Source organism: Rousettus aegyptiacus, unplaced genomic scaffold (genome assembly GCF_014176215.1).
Source record: "Rousettus aegyptiacus isolate mRouAeg1 unplaced genomic scaffold, mRouAeg1.p scaffold_m13_p_14, whole genome shotgun sequence".
Lineage (NCBI taxonomy): Eukaryota > Metazoa > Chordata > Mammalia > Chiroptera > Pteropodidae > Rousettus > Rousettus aegyptiacus.
In genome coordinates, this window is record NW_023416289.1 from 53,013,377 (window position 1) to 53,034,636 (window position 21,260).

The 21,260-nt window shown below is 54.0% G+C and overlaps 1 protein-coding gene across 8 annotated transcripts in view; it reads left to right on the forward strand.

Moving 5' to 3' along the window:
* The window catches only part of NTRK3 (neurotrophic receptor tyrosine kinase 3), a 426,694-nt gene that overhangs the window by 355,669 nt on the left and 49,765 nt on the right, over positions 1–21,260 (forward strand). For all 8 annotated transcript variants that reach the window (XR_004954339.1, XM_036231977.1, XM_036231978.1 and 5 more), the window contains one exon: positions 20,385–20,515. Coding sequence is in view for 7 of the 8 variants with exons in the window: in XM_036231977.1 (XP_036087870.1) it covers positions 20,385–20,515 (131 nt within the window). In the remaining variant the exon portion in view is untranslated. The remainder of the gene's footprint in view (positions 1–20,384; positions 20,516–21,260) is intronic.

A 21,260-nucleotide genomic window follows, 5' to 3' on the forward strand; every position in this document is an offset into this window, starting at 1 on the left:
CAACTCCAAGGAGCCTGAGACGTAAATTCAGACCTGGCCCTTTGGGTCATTCTGAAAATATATTTAACAGGGTAGGAGGATAAGATGTACCTTATTTAACGGTGTGTGAAGTTGATTTTATCACTTCCTAATCTTTAGTAGACAAGTGAGATGAGGGCTTCTAATTATTCTCTTGTCCCAGGTCCTGCAAATGTAAGAGATAGTCCTGGTGTAGACAAGTGAGTAATTAGGAAGGAATATGATGAAATTATGCATGAGGTAAGCATAGAGAAAGGACACTTGGTTCTTAAATATGGTTCTTAAGAAACACCTAATCATGACATCCGTTTGCAGCTGTATAAACAGAAGTGGCAGCTCAGGAAACCCCACAATCAGAGTGATCAGCTGAGTCTCTCAGTGTTCTATTGTTTAGAGAGAGATTTGTCTCTTTGAGCTGTGGGAAGCCTGATCCAATTGTCCCATAGCTAAATGCCATGGTCCTGTGACAGCCAGGCTTTTTGAGGCAGGCATTCTTGCTGCTGGACCATCTCCACACTAGGGCAGTGCTCATACAGTGTGAGGCCCTTGTCAAGTTGCCATGGAGACTGGTCTTGAGGTCTTCAAATTTTATTTATTTATTTATTGGGACCAACAGTTTTTGAGATGCTGTGACCAAAATTATATACATATACATGCATGCATGCATATATATGTACGTGCATATATATGTATGTATGTGTGTGCATGCATGCATGCATGTATGTATGTAAGAGAGAGACAGGCAGGCATGGCTGCGCTCTCCCCATCATGGACTTTTGGAAGGATGCCTTCCTGTAACAGAGAGGTAAAAACCTTGAAAAAATTGAATGGAAGGGTTGTTTTTATTTTTCTTCTTCTAATAACATTGTGTATTTTTTTTATGATTACAAAAGTAATTTATATTCACAGTAGAAAATTTGTTGAAACAGAGAAAAGCACACAAACACATAAATTACCCACCATCCCATCACTCAGAGACAACACTGTGAGCATTGCAGCTTTCTGTCTTCTAAGCTTTTTTATGTACATATTTAATTATTTAACAGAATCAGGTCATTCTGTGTGCACATGCACACGCATTGTTTTGCTGCTTTTTTACAAGACTGTCTGCATGTGCCTTTTAACTGATCTTTTGCAATAGTAAATTTTCCTGTGTAGGTGATATGTTCACATGGTTCAAAAAATACACGCGCGCGCGTGTGCTCGCACATACATGTACACAGACTTGTGCCACTTGTACACACATGTTCACAGCAGCATTTTTCAAAATAGCCAAAAAGTGGACACCACTCCAGCGTGTATCAGGGGGTGGAGGGATCAACAGCAGGTGCTGCACCTACACCGCAGGAGAGCACTCGACAGCAGGAGCGGACTGCCGACCCGCGCTGCGCCGTGAGGGAACACATGAAGCAGGGCGCGGGGTGCAGGCCGCCAGACCCCGAAGCACCTGTTTTGTATGACATTCATATGAAATGTTCAGAAGAGGCAAATCTGTAGACACAAAAAGGAGATGAGTGGTCTCCGAGAACTGGGCTGGGAGTGGGGGTTCCCTGTAAATGGACCCAAGAGACCTTACTGGGGTGATGGCGATGTTCTAAAACTGGATTATGGTGATGGTCGCACCACGTGGTAGATTTACTAAAAATCATTGAGTTGGACATAAAATGGGTGATATTTATGGTATATAGATAAAAACCCCAAACTGAGATGTAAACATATAATAAATATATGTCAAATAAATTTTACATATAGATATATATAATACACATGTAATATATTGATGTAAAATAAGTTTATATATATAAATGTTATTGAGGCACTATTAACCTCAATTTCTGTTTATGTATATACACTCACACGTGTACATGTACGTGTATATGTTTGTGTCTTCCTATACTTGTCCCCTGTCTGCAGGTTCTTCCTTAGCACCGTCACCACTGTTAATTTGTGTCCTTATGAATTATATCTAAACAAATTATGTGTAAACAAATATGAATGTATTTTCTTGGTTTTCCTCTGTTTCACACATATGAAACTCTATTATGCCCATTACTCTACACTTTTTAGTACTCCCCCCTGCCCTTTTCTTGGACCTTAGAGAGAACTTCCTCATTCTGTTTTTAGAGACGTACACCATTCCATTGCATCGGTATATCCAAATTTATTTAATATCTGTACAGTATTTTGCTCTTGTAAATTAGCTGCAGTGGGTTGAACCTAGATATATGGAACTTGAATAAATATGGTTCAACCTAAATTTAAATTAATACAGTGCCAAATAACGCCCATAGGCTATTTGGTAAATCTGTTTTGTATACATAACCCAAATGGGGTTATATCAGTGTGTACCCTAAACTGTAGCATAGGAGGAGATTCCTCACAGCCTCCGTAAACAAGGTCACAGCATGATCTTTAATAGCTGGATAGTGTTGCACTGTGCGGAAGTTTCATATTTATTTCAGTTAGCTTCCCACATCTGGAAACTTGAATTACTTTGTTTCATTTTTCAGTTCTTTTGAACAACAGCAGGTATTTTGGTGCTTTTGGTAGCTAAGCTGAGCCAGGAAGATGGCCGAGTGGCAGCCCCGTCGGGTGCTCTGTGTCACGGCATCACTGCTGTGTGGCCCACTGCAGACGCCCGGGTACTCGGGGAGTCCCCAGGCAGGTGCTCAGTGGACATCCCTCTGGCTTCTCCCGTAGAGCTCACTCAGGGAAAGCCTGTTCTGAAACATGACGGTTTCAGGGACTAGGATGCAAAATCAGTGACCTTTCCCCCAGTGACTTCAGAGTGCTTCCAATGCTCCCGTAATATTGTCCCCCAAAAGGCTGGCCTGGCCAGAACCTTACCGCATCGTAGGGCTGGGGATTCTGAGCTGTCCAGAAATGTTAATGGGATTCCAACTGAGGCCTCTGATCTCGTATGTCATACAGATGGCTAACCAAGCGTGCCACCTGGACTTTCTCAAGGTCAGGGTGAGAGCTGGGAGGCAGTGCCCGTGTAACCTGCCCTGCTGGCCTGGCCTTTGAGCAGGCAGCCTCCTGGGAGCCCACGGAGTGGGCCCTGCCAGCAGAGACGGAAGCCGGCTGTGCAAAGGCCACAGACAATTCAGAGCGAGGCTTTTCCAGCCAACCCATTGATCTGGACGCCAGGTGGAGGAGGGGCCAACACTGGACAGAAGTCAGCTCGCTGGAGGGACCACGAGGAAATAGCAGTGGGAAGGATGAGGGGGTGGAGAGATTCGTCATGAGATTATCTAAATCTGCAGCTTTTGAGGCCAAGTGATAGCCATGTTTTCTGTCTTGTAGCTCTCAGTGGTGACAGCAAAGCCCATGTTGGGTTCCAACATGCCGCCTCCTTTTTTTCTAATAGGGCCTTTAGTGTCTTTCTGGCATGGCCATGGGGCAGAAGCTGACCAGGCAGGAGGAATTTACCCTCCCCTCTTCTGAGTTCCCAGGCTCTCGTCTGCCAGAGATGAGGTTCTGGAGAAAGGAGGGATTCGGGGACAGCATGGAACATGGTGCAGAAAGACCCCAAACATATCTGGGCACACACAAGCACAGGGGGTGACATCGAGGATCAAGATCTGATGGCAGCATGGAAGGGAATAAAAAACTGGCCTTGGGAGGAGCATTGAAGTCGAGACCAGTGAGTGCAATTAGGTTGTGTCACTTCCCACAGGCCAGGCAAGCTGTTTGTTGGTCATCTGTTAGAGGTGACTGCCAGGATGCCATGTGTATTCCAGGATCCCTGGGCACTGGTTCCTCCTAGCTGCCAGGCTGAAGGAGGGACAGTGATGCCATCTCTGGACGCCCACTCAGGCATGTGCGGCCCACCGTCTGAGGCTCTCCGCCGTCTTCCAGGAAGCCAGGGTAGCTGGGAATCAAGGGTACGGGATGGCAAGGAACTCTGAGACCCTGCCCTTCTCCCTCCTTGCAGTGCGATTGTCAAGGAGCCGTTGTAAGCGATTGGAGCAGGGGTTAGCCACTGATGGCCAGGCCAAAGGGAGGCCCGGTGCCCGCATCAACACAGCCGTGTCCATTCCTCGCTTATTGCACCGACAAGGCGTACCCCAGCTCAGGAAGCAGGGCTCTCAGAGAGCACAGTGCACACCCAGGAATCAGCCCCGTCCCTGCTGCCACCTCAGACCTGGTTCGCTTCCTGCCCGCCTCACTCCCCTCCCCAACCCTGCCACCCGCACCGCCACCCGCACCGCCTCCGCTTCCTGCTGCAGCTGGCCTGCCAATCCGCAGGGCTGCGAATGCCACAGTGCCCAGCACAGCAGGTGCTTAATAAACAGTTGTTTACTTTTCAAAAGTTATTAACTAAGGCATTAATTAAATGCTCCTTTCCTTTTAAAGATCTCTCAGGAAGGAGTGTTTCTAGTTCCCCTGGAATTACACCCATAGAACTAACAGGTTGTTGTTGTTTTTTTTTAATGCTTCGGTGGCACACATTCTCTTAATGACATTCAGTGATTTAATGAACATATAAACAATGCAAAGTACAGGGCTAGACATCCAGGTTACAGAGAGGATTCACACCTCGTTGCTGCTTCATGGGGGACGGCCATGTGCAATGAAGTCAGACACAAGGTTGCAGTGAGCATCTGGACGTCTGGATGTCCTAGAATTCCAGAATCCTGATCATACTTGTTTCCGATGGGAATTCTAAGCACAGTAGCTAGACATGAGAGAGTTCGGGTAAGCTTCAGTTAGATGTTGAAGGACTTGAGAGTCACCTGTGTTGAATGAGGACTAAGAAAAGACAATTGAATCAGAGCCTCTGGAGGTCACTGTGACTTAGCGATGGATGGGCCAGTGAGTAAGGAAGTAAATGTGTGTAAACGCTTGAGAAGGGGCAGGGAGCTGAAAGTCGGCAGGTGGCACGAGAGTAGGTAAACAGACCATCGGTGAGCCCAGTGATGAAGGGGCACACGGAGAACTTTCCAGGAGAGGTAGGGTCAGGCAGTGCTTTTTGTTAGGATGGGAGAAGTAGAAGTCAGAGTGGGTTCATGATATTGAACAGAGATAAACGCTAGATGGGACAGCAACCAAAGATTAGATGGAATAACCTGACCATGAACACTTGGGTGGATGGATTAACCTAGGGGAAAAAAAAAAAAAAACTATGCATTCATACAAGAAGGAAAGATGAAAATGAGATAAGTAGAACTGAAGAGAGGGAATTGAGGAAACCTATTTCTATTTCCTTAACGAAGTAGAGAGCACAGTCATCGGAGAGTAAACCGGTTACCCTGGGGGAGTTTTTCAGTCATCCCCTTGGAAGGAAGTTGCAGGCTAGTCAGTCTCGTTTGGGGAAGGGGTCCCAGATATCAGTGAACTTCCGTTCACCAGGGAGTTGGACGTGTGTCTTTCCACCACTGTGGGCTTGGGCTGACTGACCTCCATTTCTCTGCATGTCTGCTTTTGCCTGCAGAAGGCAGGGACAGTCAACTTCGGGGTCCAATCCCCTCTTTGACTAGTGGGGTGCAGCGGGGGAATGCAGTAGGGCATCTCCTCCATCCGCAGTTTCTCACCTTGCTGAAAACTGAACCTGGCAGCCATGGCTGAGTACGCTGGCCCCGTCCAAGGACGCCCACCCGTGACCTGGGGGTTGCATGAGTTCCACACCTTGCCCGTTCCCCGCGAAGGGGTCCGTGGAGCCCACCAGACGAGTCAAGCATTTAATGAGCTATCACTGGGGTCAAGCTGTAGCCTGAGTGTAGGGCTTTAGGTTGGGGAGAACGTAGGACTGCAGGGAAGAGAGAGCGCATAAGGCTCTGGGTTTAATAACTTTGACGTCCTTTGTGTTTGCTGGTGGGATCTCCGCTCAGATGCCTGGTCTTAAGCACTGTCTTAACTCAGAGACAGGACTGCCCTCCAGCCGGGCACCGCCCTGGCTTCATAGCTGGCACTTCCGCCTTGGTTCTGGATTCGGTTCTGTGGAAGCTACAGCCGCCTCTGCGGGTGTTGAATCGTCCGTCCTCACTCGATGTTCTCAGAGTTGCAGGAGCTCATGGAATGATGATGATGAAGCCCACCGAGGCAGCCACTCACCCATCTAGCTAAGAGGTGGTGAACTGCTGGGGTACAGAGGGCCAGCCAGCATTCCCCCAGGGAGACCAGATGATAAACGGACAAATAAGTCAGTCGGACGGTGGCCCGATGGTGCGCGTGCTGTGCATGAGAATTAAGACAGGGTCCCGTGGTAGGATTGACCCTTTCCTGTCGAATGGTTGGAGAGCAAGTGTCCAGAGACAGGTAGTGGCTGCTGCCGGGGCCCTAAGGTCCCGAGTTTGAAAAGCGTGAGAAGTAAAGGAAGGACAGTGGGGGTGGGGGCGGGGGTCTGAGGGCAAGGTCAGAGGGCGGGCTGGATCGGGTCCCGTCAGCAGGGACAAAGCGCGTTTGGCAGGACATTGAAGGTCCTACTTTGTATTCAAGACACAACTGGCTGACTGACCGTGTTCCGGGGTGGGGGTGAGGGGTGGGGAGGAACGGAAGCTCCCCTGGGAGACCGTTGCCTGGCGAGAGCTCCTCGTGGCTTGGGTGAGGCTGGTGGCAGCCGGATGGGGGGAAGTGTGGACGGGTTTGAGAAATGTTTGGGGGCTAGAGTTGACGGGATCTATCGACAGGCCTGGTGGCACCATGGGAAAGAGCCATCGAGGAAAACTGGTGGATCGGGGCTTGCGCCACTGAATGAAAGCAAGTGTCGTTTACCACACGGGGCCCTGGGGAGGGGCAGGTGCCCAGGCGGAACGCGAGAGTTCCCTTCTGGCCCCGCCCCAGGGGAAAGACTGCCAGACACCCCAGAAGGGATGCGGGGTAGGGATCTGGGCAGTGAGGATGATGCCACAAGCCAGATGGCCCTGAGCACCCTTCAGATGGAGTGGTGGGAGCCCCACTGCGCGCGTCCACGTCACCTGGTCTCTCCAAGGAGGCTCAGGGGTGCGGTGGGCTGAGGTCACCTTGCTCCTGTGAAAGCTGCCACACCCCCGCCTTCTCCGGGCGGGTGAGTTCACAGATGTCGCCACATCTGGACGGAGCGGCGCGCGCAGCACGCCTTCCGCTCAGCGCTCCGTGCTCAGCTCACCATGCGCACGCGCACACGAAGCGCGTGTTGGGAGTGGCCTCTGCCGTAGTGTCGGTGTTAGGAAGGTTATATGGTAGAAACACAAATGAGCAGACATGGAGGCTTAGCCGTTGCTGGTGCTGAAAGCCCTCCAGGCGCCCCCTGCCCCCCCGCCCCATGCTGCTAGGCACCCCGTTCTCTCCAGGTTCCTCGCTCATCGCCTGCTCGGCCTCACTTCCAGCAGCACGTGCGCCCGCGGGGACTTACATCTTTTCCATCTTCTTTCATAGTCTATGAGTGGCAAAGGGAGCGGTAAGATTTGTTTCTCACGTGTCTGAGGCACGCCACCGCTCGTCACAGGACCGAGCGACTACAGCTGGATCAGACCGTGGGCGTTTGCTCCCTTTACATGAACCCAGTAGGAGCAGAGCCCCGGCCATCTACTGAGAGCCGCATTTTCCCAGGCGCCGTGCTGCTCGCTCGCTCTGTGTGGTCTCGTTGAGTCTCACAGCAATGCCGTGCGTAGACTGTCATTAGCCCGTTTTACAGGTGGGGAAAGGGGACACAGCCAGTGGCAGTGCAGCCCAGGCTTGAGTCAAGCCCAGCCTCTCAGTGACCCCGCACAAGGGGGACGCCAGCAGTGTAAGTGCTCCCCGTGTGGGACCCTGGTCGTCATGACGGTGTCGGTGATGATGGCTGACATTCAGTGATGCTTGCCTAATTTAGGTACTTTTCACCAGTGACACCTTTGACTTCAAATCACTTGTAAGGCAGGCACTATTATTATTATTATTATTATTATTATTATTATTATTATTATTATTACACCCTTTTTTTTACAAATAAAAAATGACCAGAGAAGTTAAGGAACTCTCCCAAGATCACCGGCTGAAATGGTGAGCTGAAATGGTGAGCGTAGGTGACATTTGATCCCAGGAGGTCTGGTTCCCTAAGTCATGTTGGGCGGGGTCGGCCGAAGCCAAGCAGGTCGGGTAAGGAGGCAATAAGACTCCCTACCCCGTTCCAGTGACAGGATATTTCTAGGCACCGCCTGGAGAATGGAGGGGGGTTGATCAGAGCAAAGCGGGCTCTCCTGGGCAGCTCGTCTCTAAACCTCCCCCTCCTCCCACTAAAACGCAGTGCTGTCATTTGCAAGTACCTGGAGTAACTTGCAGCCATTTTTATTACTCCGGCATTTTTATTACTATCGTTGCAGGGTGACAGAACGAGACCCTTCTCCGTCTGACCGTTGACGGAAATCACTTCTATGTATATTTTCACATTTACATATGAAGAAACCGAGGCTCAGAGACAGTAGACAGTTTCCTCCCACAGCCATCTTCCCCGGCTCCTCCAGATCTACCGGGGTGCACCTTCCAGCTGTTTCAGGGGTCCTCTTCTTCCCCCACCGGGGCACTCAGCACACGGCATCGCACTTGCCCGCTGACCCGTCTGTCTTCCGCAGAGGCTCCCGTCCCCCGCTGCATCCCCAGCATGTAGCCCAGTTCCCGACACACTGTGGCTTGAGTGCACGTGCGGCCCGTAGCAAGTCGGTGGGAGAGTCCAGGTTGGTAGCTAGTTTCCATCACTGTCAGGATGACAGCTTTTGCTAAACTGGCCTGTTATCTGTCCAGGACCCCCACTGTGCGGGGAGCTGCGGTGGGCCAAGGGCTGCACCTGCCAGGGAGGTTGGAGCAAGGGTTCCTCACAGGCCCTGTTGTGGGTGGACGTCGTCCAGCTCTCTCTCAGCCAGGGCCCAGACGCAGAGCCACTCACTTGCCAGTGTTGCATTCAGCCGCTCCTAAGGCTCCATATGCCAATGTCATAGTCACTCCAAGTGACTTCCACTCGCCGTGAGCTTATCATGTGTGGCTTGCTGCCCTCCAGCTTCCCTGTGCCTCGCCGTGTCCCCAGACCTCCTGACCCTCCTTAGCAGACAGCAGATGACAAACAGCCTGCGTAAGCCAAGCATGGGGCCTGTGTGGAGGCCAGTGGCCTGGAGCAGTCAGAGTTTACACTGATATGGCAGGCAGAGGCTTCTACAGACAAATTCCTGTTTCAGGCGGGCGCATGGAGCAGGCGTGTTCTCAGGGGACGAAGGACCTTGGGGCCCATGCTTGTCTCTGTGTCCGCGGGCGCCAACGTGAGCGAGCATCTGCGAAGCAGCCCAAACTGTGCAATCTTGGGGAAGAGACTAGAAACGAGTCTTAGTGTCCGTGCTCACTCAACGCCTGGCTCTGTACCAAGAGGTGCACGGACTGATATGATCTCGTTTGCCGACAAACGTCTTAGGTGGATCCCACTCATCAGAAGAAATGTCATCTCAGAGAGTAAGTAAGATGCCCAGGGTCACAGCCAGTCGGCAACAGAGCTGGGCGTGTCCAGCACCCGTGCGGGAGCCTTCGACTGCCAGGGCGTGAGAAGTGCCTCCCCATCCCCACAGGGCCAGGGAGGTGTAGTCTTGAGGTCTGTGCTCCCCTCTGCCACATATGGGACATGAAAGGACTTACTAAAAAAAAAAATATCAGATCCTTTGAGATTGGGGTGTCCATCCAGAAACTTACCAATGCACTTGTAGGTGGTTTTCTGAACAGGTTTATGCCTCACGTCCACTGAACTAGAACAGAGCAGACAGCCACCAGGCGAGGAGCACGGCACAGCTTCTTTCTGGTGGTAACGGCCCCGCACGGCAGGCTCCTCCCCAGGCCTGAGGCCCCGAGAAACTTTTTTTTTTTTTTTTTTTTTTGCAGGAAGGCGGGGGAGGGGGTCGTCTTGTTTCAGTAAGACATTTATCAAGTGGTTTTGCTTTGTTGCAAATTACTTTTTTTTCCCCCATGACTGATCTTCAATCCAAATATTTAATTCCTTCCTGATTTTATAACTTGGATTTCCTAAACCATTCTGCCTAAGTCATTGACCTGGAGTAACTGGAGAACTGTGTATGTTTAATCTGACATCTCACAAATACGGTGAAGTTACACAGGGTGACACACCCATGTGTCGCTGACACAAGGCACATTTGCAGGAGGGGGCCGTAGCTGCCTGGCTCATCAGCCTCTGTACTTTTTATGCTGAAAATGGGAAAATGGGTGAGTTCCCAGAGAAGGGCCCAGTTTATAGGGTCGAAGTGCAGGTGTAGGGTCTGTCTTATGTCACATGGTCCCCGGGCTGCAGTCCATGGGGCCAGGAGGACCTGCGCAAAGGGGCCTGTGCTCAGAGTCTGGCTTCAACGCAGGCCTGGGCCCTGCTCGAGCCTGGCACCTGCCTGGGGAGCCTGCCCTGAGGACCTGCTTCAGAGAAAAAGGAAGCGCACACATGGCACACACACACACTGACAAGGTAGGGCAGGGGGCGAACGGCTGCAGAAAGCAGTCGAGGGCAGGTCAGGGGTGACGGTGGTACCCACGGAGAGGAGGTGCAGGCGAGCTGGGAAGTTAGGAAGAGCTCATCCCAGAGAAAGAGCAGGGAAGGGGGCCGTGTGGGCCAGGAGGGGGCGGGGTCGCAGGGGACTCTGGTGAAGCTGGTCGCAGTAGACGGAGTGTGTGCAGATGTCCCCAGATCGGGCAACTGTCTTGTGAAAAATGAGAGAGGAAGAGCCCCCATGGCTGGGGGACGGGGCGGGGGCGTTCTGCGGTCCACTCATGGGTGATGGGAGCATGGTTTCTTGTGGGGCTCCTGAGTATGACTTCTGTGGGCTCCTGAGGCTGATGCCCCAGAGGCCCCATCTCAGCATTTTGGGAGCCACCCGAAGGTGTCCAGTCCTAACAAGGAGAGGTGGCCACTTGCCACCAGCACAGGTCTGGTGATGTTCAATGTCTTCTCTCCTGATTTTCCACTGCCAGTCTTGATAAACCCTTGACCCTGAGCTTCTCAGATATTCCTGAGGACGGATAAGAAAAAAGTGATGCTGACAGTGTTTGAAGCCCAGACGTGTATGTGATGTGGCTCTGTTTCTTTGGCACCAAGAGAACTAGAAGGAGTGGCCTTCTGCTCTAAGGTCCCGTAGAAGTGTTTGCTGATGACTTTAGCTAGTGCCCAAGGGGCAGCAAGTTTGGACCTTCGTGAACTTGACTAGACCTACTCTGAGCCGCCAAGCTGTAGAGGGCTTCCAGGGGTCAGGTGGGAGCACCCCGAATTCCACCACTTCTGACTTTGTCATGGGGTAGGAGGAGGTTCAGGAGACACGCCAGTGCATTTCACATCTGGTGTGGGGGAACTTCTGGAAGTCGGCTTAGAGGATGTGGTGGGAAAACACCTGGCAGAGTGTGTGGGCTTTCGCAGGGGAGGCCGGGATCCAGGGTCACAGGGGCCATGCGGAATGAATCTGCCGGCCATGCCAAGCTCAGGCTGCCCACGCCCCAGGCCTGCGTGGCCGGGACCCATGAGCTCGAGCCTCTGACCTTGAAATGCCTCTGATACAGAGCTGAGGAGACTGAGGATAAGGGCAGGGGCTGAGAGAGGATGGCAGGGGTGGGGGCGGCCTGGTGGACGCCTTAGCTCTGAGGCGGGAGCTGGAAACGGAACATCCCCGTTGGCAAAGGCCCAGCCATGGACTCCCTGGGCCCCCTACAGCCTCCACAGGTGCAGAAGTGAGCTCAAGGCCTTCCGCAGAGTCTGGTAGAATGGGTGTGCAAACACCGAGGTCAGGCGTGGGAGCCCTGGCTGGGAATGATGGGGTGGGCACGCAGAGAACCTGCAGCAAAGAACACTTCCTGCCGATAGGACTGAGAAGGAAGCTTATGGGAGCCGAGCTGGTTATCGTGACCACCCTCCTCTGTCTGGGGAAGCCAGAGAGCTGCAGTCCAGGGACCACAGCAGCCTGAGCAGGTCTCTCTATCCCCAGGGAAAAAGCCCTTTCAAGGAGAGCATCCATATACCCCATAAGGTCCCAGTTAGGTCCCAGCTCAAACCCCACTCAAGGAGGAAGAAGCACAAGTCTTTCTGGGAGAAAGACTCTGAGGGTTAAGGACCTCCTATGGGGACCTTGGTTTTTAAATCCCCTGAACTAGGTGTCCGACCCTTTATAACCTCTGGGGCAACAGCTCCCCTGTCTGGGGCCAGAGCCCTGCCCCCTGCTTTAGGCCGGACTAAGAAAGACCTCCCTGAGCACGAAGAGGGGGTCCCACAGCCTCATTTGGGGTACTCATTTACCTCCTAGAGTTCTTGGTGCCAAAAAAAAAAACCTTCATTAAGTTCATTGCTGGGGAGAAGAATGAGCGTGAACAGACTTCCTCAGGCCACGAGATAGCAGCAACCTTTACAGGCGATTTCGTTGGCTCCTCATGACCGTGCTGTGAGATGGACATTTTGTTAATTTCACTCCTGAAACCATCAAGGCTTGAGACTGGTTCAGTAAATTGTCAAATGCTGCTTCCTCAGGTGTGTTATTGAATGTAGATTTATATCTAGTCCTGCCTCCCTCCAAAGCCGTGCTAAGGCTCCATTCTTGTCCTTTCTTCTTCTTCTCATATTTGTTTTGTGTACTTGGATGTGGTGTCCTTCTGACTAAGCAGCTTTCTTAAGGCCCGTTCCTCTTCCTTGCACCTGAAGAGGCTCAGTTTTCCATTGAGTCCAAGGTAGCTAGCTGGTAGTCATCAAGGTCAAGGGCGATATCCATGAATGGGCAAGTGTGGTCCTTTGGTCGGTTCTCCTCTGGCTCCCCCAGAGTTCTCACAGGCTCTTCTGCTTCCCAGTCTCATGACCTCCTGCGTGAAGCTGCAGCCTCACAGCTCCACAGAGCCCCGCAGTCCCAGTCTGGCCTAGAGTGCCAGAGATGGAAGGAACAGCCTTGGACATAGCAAGCTCTGTCTTTTCCGGCGAGAAACCATGGTGTCACCGGACAGACTTGGGAAACAGAGTTAGACACTGGGGCCAAGAGGCCAAGGCAGCCCCTCTGGGCAGGTGCGGGAGGAGAGAGACCTCTGGGGAGACGGAGATGAAGAAGGAGCCCCTTGTATGGGCATTCTGAGTGAGAGTTCGTCACTATCAAGTTGAAAAGGAGCATCCAGGCCAGAGGAGGCGGAGGAAGTGGAGTCGGACAAGTTGTAGGGCGGATGGATTCCCAGCCGGAGCCTGAGATTCATCTTTCAGCACCTAACTTCTCGACTCCAGATGCTGTCCTCAGGGACTCGTCTGCTCTTGACTCTTGGCTCCGACAGTCAGCGCTTAATGAGAGCCAGGGGGTCCTCTCAGCATGGGAAGGGCTGGCCCCGCGTGGAGGCGCAGGACGTGGGTATGAAAGGACAGGCTCGCTGAGGGACGCCAATGGTCCCGCGGTGCCAGCGAGTGTCGGAGCACCTGGGGGCAGGGGCACATCTGAACGCCAGCCTCCCTCTCCGAACGGCTTGTGTCAGGAAGCGTGAGCTGGAAAGCACCCCAGAACAGACAGTCCTCTGCTGATCCCCTTCCTCCTCCGCTTCCAGAAACAGCAGGGTGTCTTATTTATTTACTCACTGTAGTGGGAACACGGCGTCTCTGTCCTTGACCGCTACCTCTAGCCTGAGGGTGCACATGTACCCTGGAGTGGGGACCTGGCATTCGCCGAGTTTTGTCAGACACAGACCACAGAGGCGCTTTGTTTAGAAGTCTGAACACTGGAGACCGAGGGTCAGGACGTGGGTCTCAGCGCTGGCCCGGTTCATCACGATCCTGGTTCCTGGGGCCAGGACATAAATAAGGCTGCTCCTTGGAGCTCCCTGGACCCTTTCCCACTCTCACTCATCCTTCCCTTCTTTTTACGGCTCCCTCAGCTTCCCTCTTCCTCCATCTTTGGAGTGCTCTCTCTGCTCCAGTCTCTAGCAGTGCTTCGGAGGGCGTTTTCATTCATTGATCAAATATTTAGTGAGGCCCCGCTGTGTGCTGGTCCCAGCATACCGACTCCGCAACATGGTGTTGACATTTGCCTTGAGCAGCTGCCAGCACCCTCCAGGGCCCCTTTGCAAAGCCATCCACCTGAAAACAATGGGCAGGGAGCCCCAGTCCAGCAAGGGGAGCCGTGGGATCAGACATGGGCTGGCCACGCAGAAACATCACGTTCTTAGACAGTCCTGAGTCAGCCTCCCCCCAGGACACTGATGGTGGCAGATGGCGCTGCTGTTCATTTCACCTGAAATCCTTTTTCATGTCATTGTTATCCCATTTAGTTAGTAACCGGGGATGAATCTTAAGTTCTAGACCCCCAAGGAAAATTCCGCAGAGTTCTTCCATTGGCCTTCCAGCCTTTCTCCTCTTAGAAACTCCTGGACGTGAGCACAGGAGATCCCCTCGTTTTGCTAGCACGTCAGTCATCCAGGGATTGCTTTGCAAGAGCAGTTGCTGGGACAGTTTAGCCGTGCTCTGCTCTCCGTCCAGGCGGAGAACCAGCTGGGTTGGCTGCAGACCACCACAGAGAGTCTGCAGCTGTCTGGGGACAGCCTTACCTGGTCACACCCTTACGCAATCCCCACGGGGGAGTTGGTGCCACTTGTCCCACCGCAAGTAGGCGGGAGGCGAGATACTAACCAGCGGGGCCGGGCAGTGAGAAGGGGCGAGGGAAGGCGGGGTCCTACCCTCCGAGCACTCCCCTCCTCCTCGAAGGCTCATTGCTGGCCCTCTGTCTCCCTCCTGCCACTTCAAAAACCCACAGTCAGAGCTCCAGGAATGTTATCCTTTTCCATTTAAAGACATTCCATTTCATGTGTGATTAAACGAGTGGTATTGAATTGATGTTTTCTTCTGAGCATTTTTGGCAGTCTGAGAACCTAGGGTTTGGCTAGTGCAGAGAAAACAGACACTTCCCGGGGACTGTCCCTTCCTCTCCCTGTTTGCTCGTCCCCCCCACCACCACCCCCACGCCGAGTCTCCCTCCTCCTCTGCTGCCCTCAGGACTCACCTCGTAGCGCCAGAGCCCCTGAGGCTGCCCAGACCCTCTTTTCTCCTGGGGGGTGCCTTGGGGTCTTGGATTTCTGCATTCTGGTGCCATCCTCATACCCAGAAGTCATCCTCACTGCTCTGGCTGAGCTCAAGTGGTGACGACCAAGGGCGACAGGAATTTAGAGTCCGGGAGACCACCTCTAACATCCGGCCGACCTTGGGCAAATCACTTAATCACCCTGAACTTCAGCTTCCTCATCTGTAGCCCTGGGATAGCAGCACGTTGTGTTGAAGGGAGTCGCGAGGATGAACGAGACAATTCATGTGGAGAGCTTAGCACAGTGCCTGGCTCTGGGGAAGTGCTCACGCAATGGCGCTTGTTTTTATCATCAATCAGGGGACCAGGGGGTAATGATAATGTCCCAGAGCGAGACAGGGATGATGGGGCAGAGATCTGAGAGGCTCAGCCGTGAGGCTGGGCGCAGTTAGGGACGAGGTGTTACAGTGGGTCGAGGAAGAGGGAAAGGCAGGGTGCTTCGCAGATCCCACGGCGTCAGCTAAGGGGTGCTGGGAGGGCAGGCCTGCTTCTGAGTCCCTTAGGCCGGCGGTCCCCAATCTATGTGACGCCGGGGACCGGTGCCCCTGTGAGTCTAACGTCTGATGATCTGAGGGGGAGCTGAGACGGTGATGCTGGCGCCGGGGAGCGGCGGCAAATACCTATGAAGCTTCTTCACTCGCAGGCCCGCTGCTCACCTCCTGCTGTGCAGCCTGGTCCCTGGAGGTTGGGGACCCCCGCTTTAGGCGACAGCCTTCAGAGAAGGACTCTCTCACTGCTGCCCACATGCATGGCCTCCTAGGACAGTAACTGGCCAAAGCATGGGGGAGGCCAGTGCGCTTCTATCAAGGCATCCGGCATCAGGGGACCGACTTTGCTGCCTGACCTAACGGCAGAGTCAGAATCACCATTATTTATAACCACCAACCATGGGAAATGTGGTTTCTCTCTACTGATCAATAGCAGTCTTTACTGGGTGGCAGTCTCTGCCTTTGATGTCTTTATTCCATTGTCTGACCACGTCCTCCCACAACCCGTTTTGAACGCCGGAGGAGGAGGAGGTCGGACATCTCGGTGGCGGGCTCAGACAGGCTGCGGGCGGCCCCCCTGAGTCAGTGCTGGCTCATGGCATTTCTGGAGAATATCACTGTCTTTCTCCAAGTTCTTTTCCAAGCCACTGTTTTGTTCGCAGGCAGATTGAGCTCTTAGTTAGAATGAAAATATTGCAGAAAGGAAGGAAACCGACTTTTGTTAAATGTCCGTTATGTTTCAGATGTTTTCTGTTATCTCTGTTATCTAAAAATTTTAAATCATGCTCTTAACTGTGTCAAGTAGATGGATATGTTTCTAGTCTATAGACAAGCAACTAGAGCCTGAGGGAAGACGAGACGCAGTCAGTGTCAAGGTCAAGATTCAAATACAGACCTGTCTCTCGGCCCAAGGCCTCACTGTATCAGCAGTACCATCGTATGTGGGGTGTATGCCTCCTCTCCACCCCTGCTCAGCAGGGCTGAGTCATTTATGCGTGTCGCATCCCTACTTTCCAGAATGTTAAAGTGAGGCTGACTGTGGCCACCTGTGTCTTGAGTCACATCTGTCTGTCCAGTGGATCCATGCAGGTCATAGAAGGCACTGCAGGAACCTGCCTCTTCCTCCCAGGTAAATAAAGGCAGGATGTGGAGATGACCACAGCCTTCACGCTGGCCTCTCAGGTCTCGGAACACTTCTATACAGAGGTGGCTGGTGACATCTTGGATTAGTGATTCTGCCCGAGGTCAAGCTAGCTCTAGGCCAGGAAGACCTCCCAAAAGTAAATCTCATGCACATAGAATACTTATCTTGGCCCTTGCTGCAGAGACCAACTCACGAATCAGTAACCGAAATGCAGAATTCTGTATTCGTTCGATGACCCAGTTGTCCAGAGGGGACGAGAAGCTTCTCCATAGCTTCGTCTGGTGTAACCCAGTCAGTGGCTCTCAGATAAAGGAGCTAGGGGAGAACCAGGCCAGAAGGGGCCAGGAACCCTCTTCACCTCCGAAAGTCCCCTTCCCGCCATCTGCCAGCCCCTCGCTCTCTCCAGCAGCCCCGCATTGTTGGAGATGGGGAGGTGTTCCTCTCATTGTTGTCCCCTCTCCCCTCCTTCCTCGCCAGTGTCTGCGCCTCATGACCCCCACTCTACCGGGCCAGCCAGTCAGGCAGTAAAAGGAGACTGATGTCCTGTCCTCCTAGGAAAATCTATCACTTTTTGGCATGTGGGTCAGACGGCTTCACCAAGGCAGCTCTGAACAGCACTGTGTGAGCTAAAAATATGCACAGGAAGAGGCCCAGATAGACTCTCAGATGACAGAAATGGCAGCGACTCACGTTGGCCGTCCCCCAGGGCCTGAGCAGTGCCCTTTACTCCCACACCCCTCCCCACCCCGCCGGCCTCCCCAGGGCCTCCCGAAGGCTGCTCCTGCCCTTCCCCTGGGAACAGGGTTGAGAGTCGCAGGAACAGCCCTATGGGGAGGTTGGGCAGGCGTAGGAGAAGCAGGGTGATGGCAAGCTGGGCCGCTGCGGACCGCACTGTCTTGGTGGCCACAAAGCAGGGAGGACACAGGACGGGCAGCGTCGGGTAGAGGAAAGAACACAGGCCCGGGGGCCACAGAAAGAAGAGTGTTCGTCCTTGGCCATGCGTTGGCTCTGGGAGCTTTGAAAGTTACCCCCCCACCCCCGTTTTCTCATCCGTGTAAGGGGTACAGTAGCCCGCATCTCTCAGGGTTATGAGAAGCGAGTACTGAGCAAATCGTAGGCCTGGAAGCAAACTTATGCGCTTCACCCAGCTTCCCCCTGTCCGGGTTCAGCAAAGCAGCTGCCTCAGTGGGGCTGGAGTCTGGAGTCTTCTAGGTGAGTGGCATTGTCCACGTAGAGGTGACTTGCCGCCCGCATCTGCCCATGTCCAGCCTCTCTCCTCTGCAGCTCCCCGTCACCTCTCAGAGATTCTTGTCCCCGTGGCCAGGAGGAAGTGTGGAGGAGTCCCGGTGGCATGGAGTCTCTTTTAACTTGCCGTTCCATCCGCTGCCCCCTCCAGATTTCACCACCATGGGAGGACCAAGCTGAGGTGTTGCTGTCCCTGCAGACAGCTGGAGTGAGCCCAAGAGGTGACCCAGGTCCAACAGCCGAAAAGCAGAGCCCCGCCGTCAGGGGAGGGAGCCCTCCATCCTCACGGTGCACTCAGTGTGGCCAAGAGCAAGAGTCTCAGGGAAACCCAGGGACCTCGCCCAGGCTGGAGCTAAACTTAGGAACTTACATACTGTCTCTCTGCCTTTGTGGAGACGTGTCCAGAGCATAGGAAAGGAAGAGGGGGCATGACTTCCGTTCTGTGGATGAGAGGTGGGGCCTCCAAGAGGGTCGGCTCAGCCTGGGCCGCATGGCTAGGGACGGGAGGAGGAGTCTGGGTGAAAGCCTGTCCTGGATTGCGGGCCTCCTCCTGGTCCAAAGTAGTCGTGGATGTGGGACTTGTTGAGGCCACACTGTGACGGTGCACATCTGTCATCAGCTGGCTGATTCCTTGCCCTGTCAATGCCGTCCTGTTCCCCGGTTCTCAAGGTGGGGTGCCTGGACCGGCGGTATCCACATCACATGGGAACGTGTCAGAAGGGAACCTTGTCAGGCCCCAGCCTAGACGTACTGAGTGAGAGCCTCGGGGCGAAGCGCCCACCGATGCGTTTTGACAAGCTCTCTGCATGATTCTGATGCAGCTCGTGTGCAAGCCTCGGTCTGGCGCAGGGCCCAGGGAGGCGGAGGTTGGGGTGGGGTCTGGGGCGAATCGGGCTTTTCCTGATGCTCTGGGTTCTGGTCCCATCCCAGCCGCAAGCTGGGGACTCCTGACTTGGCCTTTGTTTCCCCTTCTTGTGAAATGACAATAATGATAGAAACACCAAAACGCACTGGCGTTTCAGAGGACGTAAAGGTTGACGAACCGTTAGGTGCCACAGCTCACGTAGCAGGTAAGTAGAACCTGCATTATCCTCCCACAGTCTTTTCATAGACGAGGAAACCGAGACCCCAGGTGTTTTGTGAGGTGCATGGACGATCCAGGTCTTGAACCAAGCGCTGTGTCTTCACGTGCCTTCCCAGTGCCTGCACGTTCAGGGGCGTGGGCTCGGCCTTGCAAAGCCACTGCCGGCCCCATCTCCACGCCAGGGCCGTGCCAGGACACCCCCTGCAGGCACCCGCGCAGGGTCAGTCGCCTCCAGAGAATGAAGGTGCCACGATGAGCCGATGGCCTCCAGGACCCCGGAGCGGTCCTGGCCTCCCATTTTCTCTCCTCCCTGGCAGGTCATTTGGGGCATGGTGGGGATACCAAGAACTCAGATGGGGTGGGGGGATAAAAAACGGTGTTTCATCTGTTCTGAAGGGAATCCCCAGCCAGCTAGAACAGCAAGCAGAGCCCGCAGCCCCCCGCTCTGTCCCTGCCACACGTCTCCTCCTCGCCCCTCGGGCACGGGCTGCCGCGACGCTCCGTCTTCCATTCTCGTTTCTTGGTGAGGCGATTTGACTCTCCCTCCTCCCGGCTTTGTGGTGCTCCTCCTGACGATCATACAGGTCTTAATGTGCCGCTGCTTGTCGAACGGTTAACGGGAAGGCCAGTGAGTCATCTCTCGCTCCTTTCCCCGCCAGCCCCCCGCTTGTGCAGTTCCTTCCTCGCGGTCCGTCCAAACAGGTGGGAGGGCCAAGGCCGCGTCTTCGCTCTCCCGGGGCAGGCGGACTTTCACTGGGCTGCGAAATTAGCCGGGGCAGTGGCAGCCGTTCCCTGTGAGGGGACCCGGTTCCAGGGCGGCCGCCTTCTGGACTTTGTCTTCACGATCTCACTGGTCTTGCTCTCAGAGAGGATTTGTTAGGGAGAGGCTCCCCCCAGATCATTTTAACTGCCACTTAGCAGTCCCTGTTGCGCCCCGGACTCTGCTCAGATTGTTACAGCTGTTACGCCATAAGCGCCAGCAGGTGTCCACGTCAGTGTGTGTGTGTGTGCGTGCGTGCACGCCCTTCCGTCCTAGGCACTGGACCAAACTCTTCATGTTGATTATCTCACCTAATCTTCACAAGACTTCTGCGAGGCAGGTATTGCTGTTAATCCCATTTTACAGACGAGGAAGTGAGGCTCTGGGTGCAGTAATTTTCCGTGGCTCCGCCTCCTTGGTTTAGAGAGGTCGGCGCTGCTCAGGGGCAGCAAACCACCACGCGATGCCCATTTCCAGGCCCAAGCTGGGGAGCTCAAGTGTGCCTGTCCCGCCATGGACCCAGAAGCAGAACCCCGCGATCTAGACCCCTGTGCTCTCCTGTCCCCACTGTGACTCTGAGGAGGACGAGACTGACCTGGCCGTCCCCCCTCTCTGTCCCCTCCCACAGACGTGCAGCACATTAAAAGGAGGGACATCGTGTTGAAGCGAGAGCTGGGCGAGGGAGCCTTCGGAAAAGTCTTCCTGGCCGAGTGCTACAACCTGAGCCCGACCAAGGACAAGATGCTGGTGGCCGTGAAGGTGAGTCCGAGGCCTTTGGGCCTCAAGAAGGCAGCGGGGTGGCTGGGGACAGGGCGGGAAGGAGAGGCTTTCTCCGTGTGGAAGAGGGTGCACACTGGATTTGTCGAATGCAGTCAGGGGCCCTGGCCCCAAGGTCAGTGAGGTGTCCTTGAGGTGAAACCAACCTCCTTTAGCTTCAGAGGTCGAGAATGGCCATACTGAGGGCTCCGTGCCTGGAGCAGCAGGTTTTTGCCTGGTATCATCCTGGAGGCCCTAGGCTCACCCCTGTGCCCAGCTGCACCTCCTCCCTCCTCAGTGACCTTGCAGGGCGTGTCGTCTCTGCTCGAAAAGTCATCTGACCGTTTCTCGGGAGCTGAAGGGAGCCCCGGGAGTCACTGCTCGGAGGCAGCTGCCGTCACTGGCACTAGACGGAAGGGCAGGGTGTCAGGTGCTGAGTACAGGGAGGAGAGTGTGCAAGGCTGGGGAAACTCTCAGATGCCCCCCATGGGACCTAGGTTCGCCCCAAAGCGCAGGGTGCCCAGAGTGGCCACCATCGATCACAGGGCACTTGCTTGCTGGGCCGGCCGTGCAGACCTGCAGCTGGAGCCGATTGCGTGGGGTGAAGGAGAAGAGACTTGTTCGTGCCAGCTGCCCACCCCACCTCCCCTTTTGCCAGCAGTACCAGCTTCTCCTGCACATCAGTGCTGGGCAAATCTCTGAACAGGAATGGCACAGACAGAGTTAAGTAGCCTTGCTGAGGCACCCA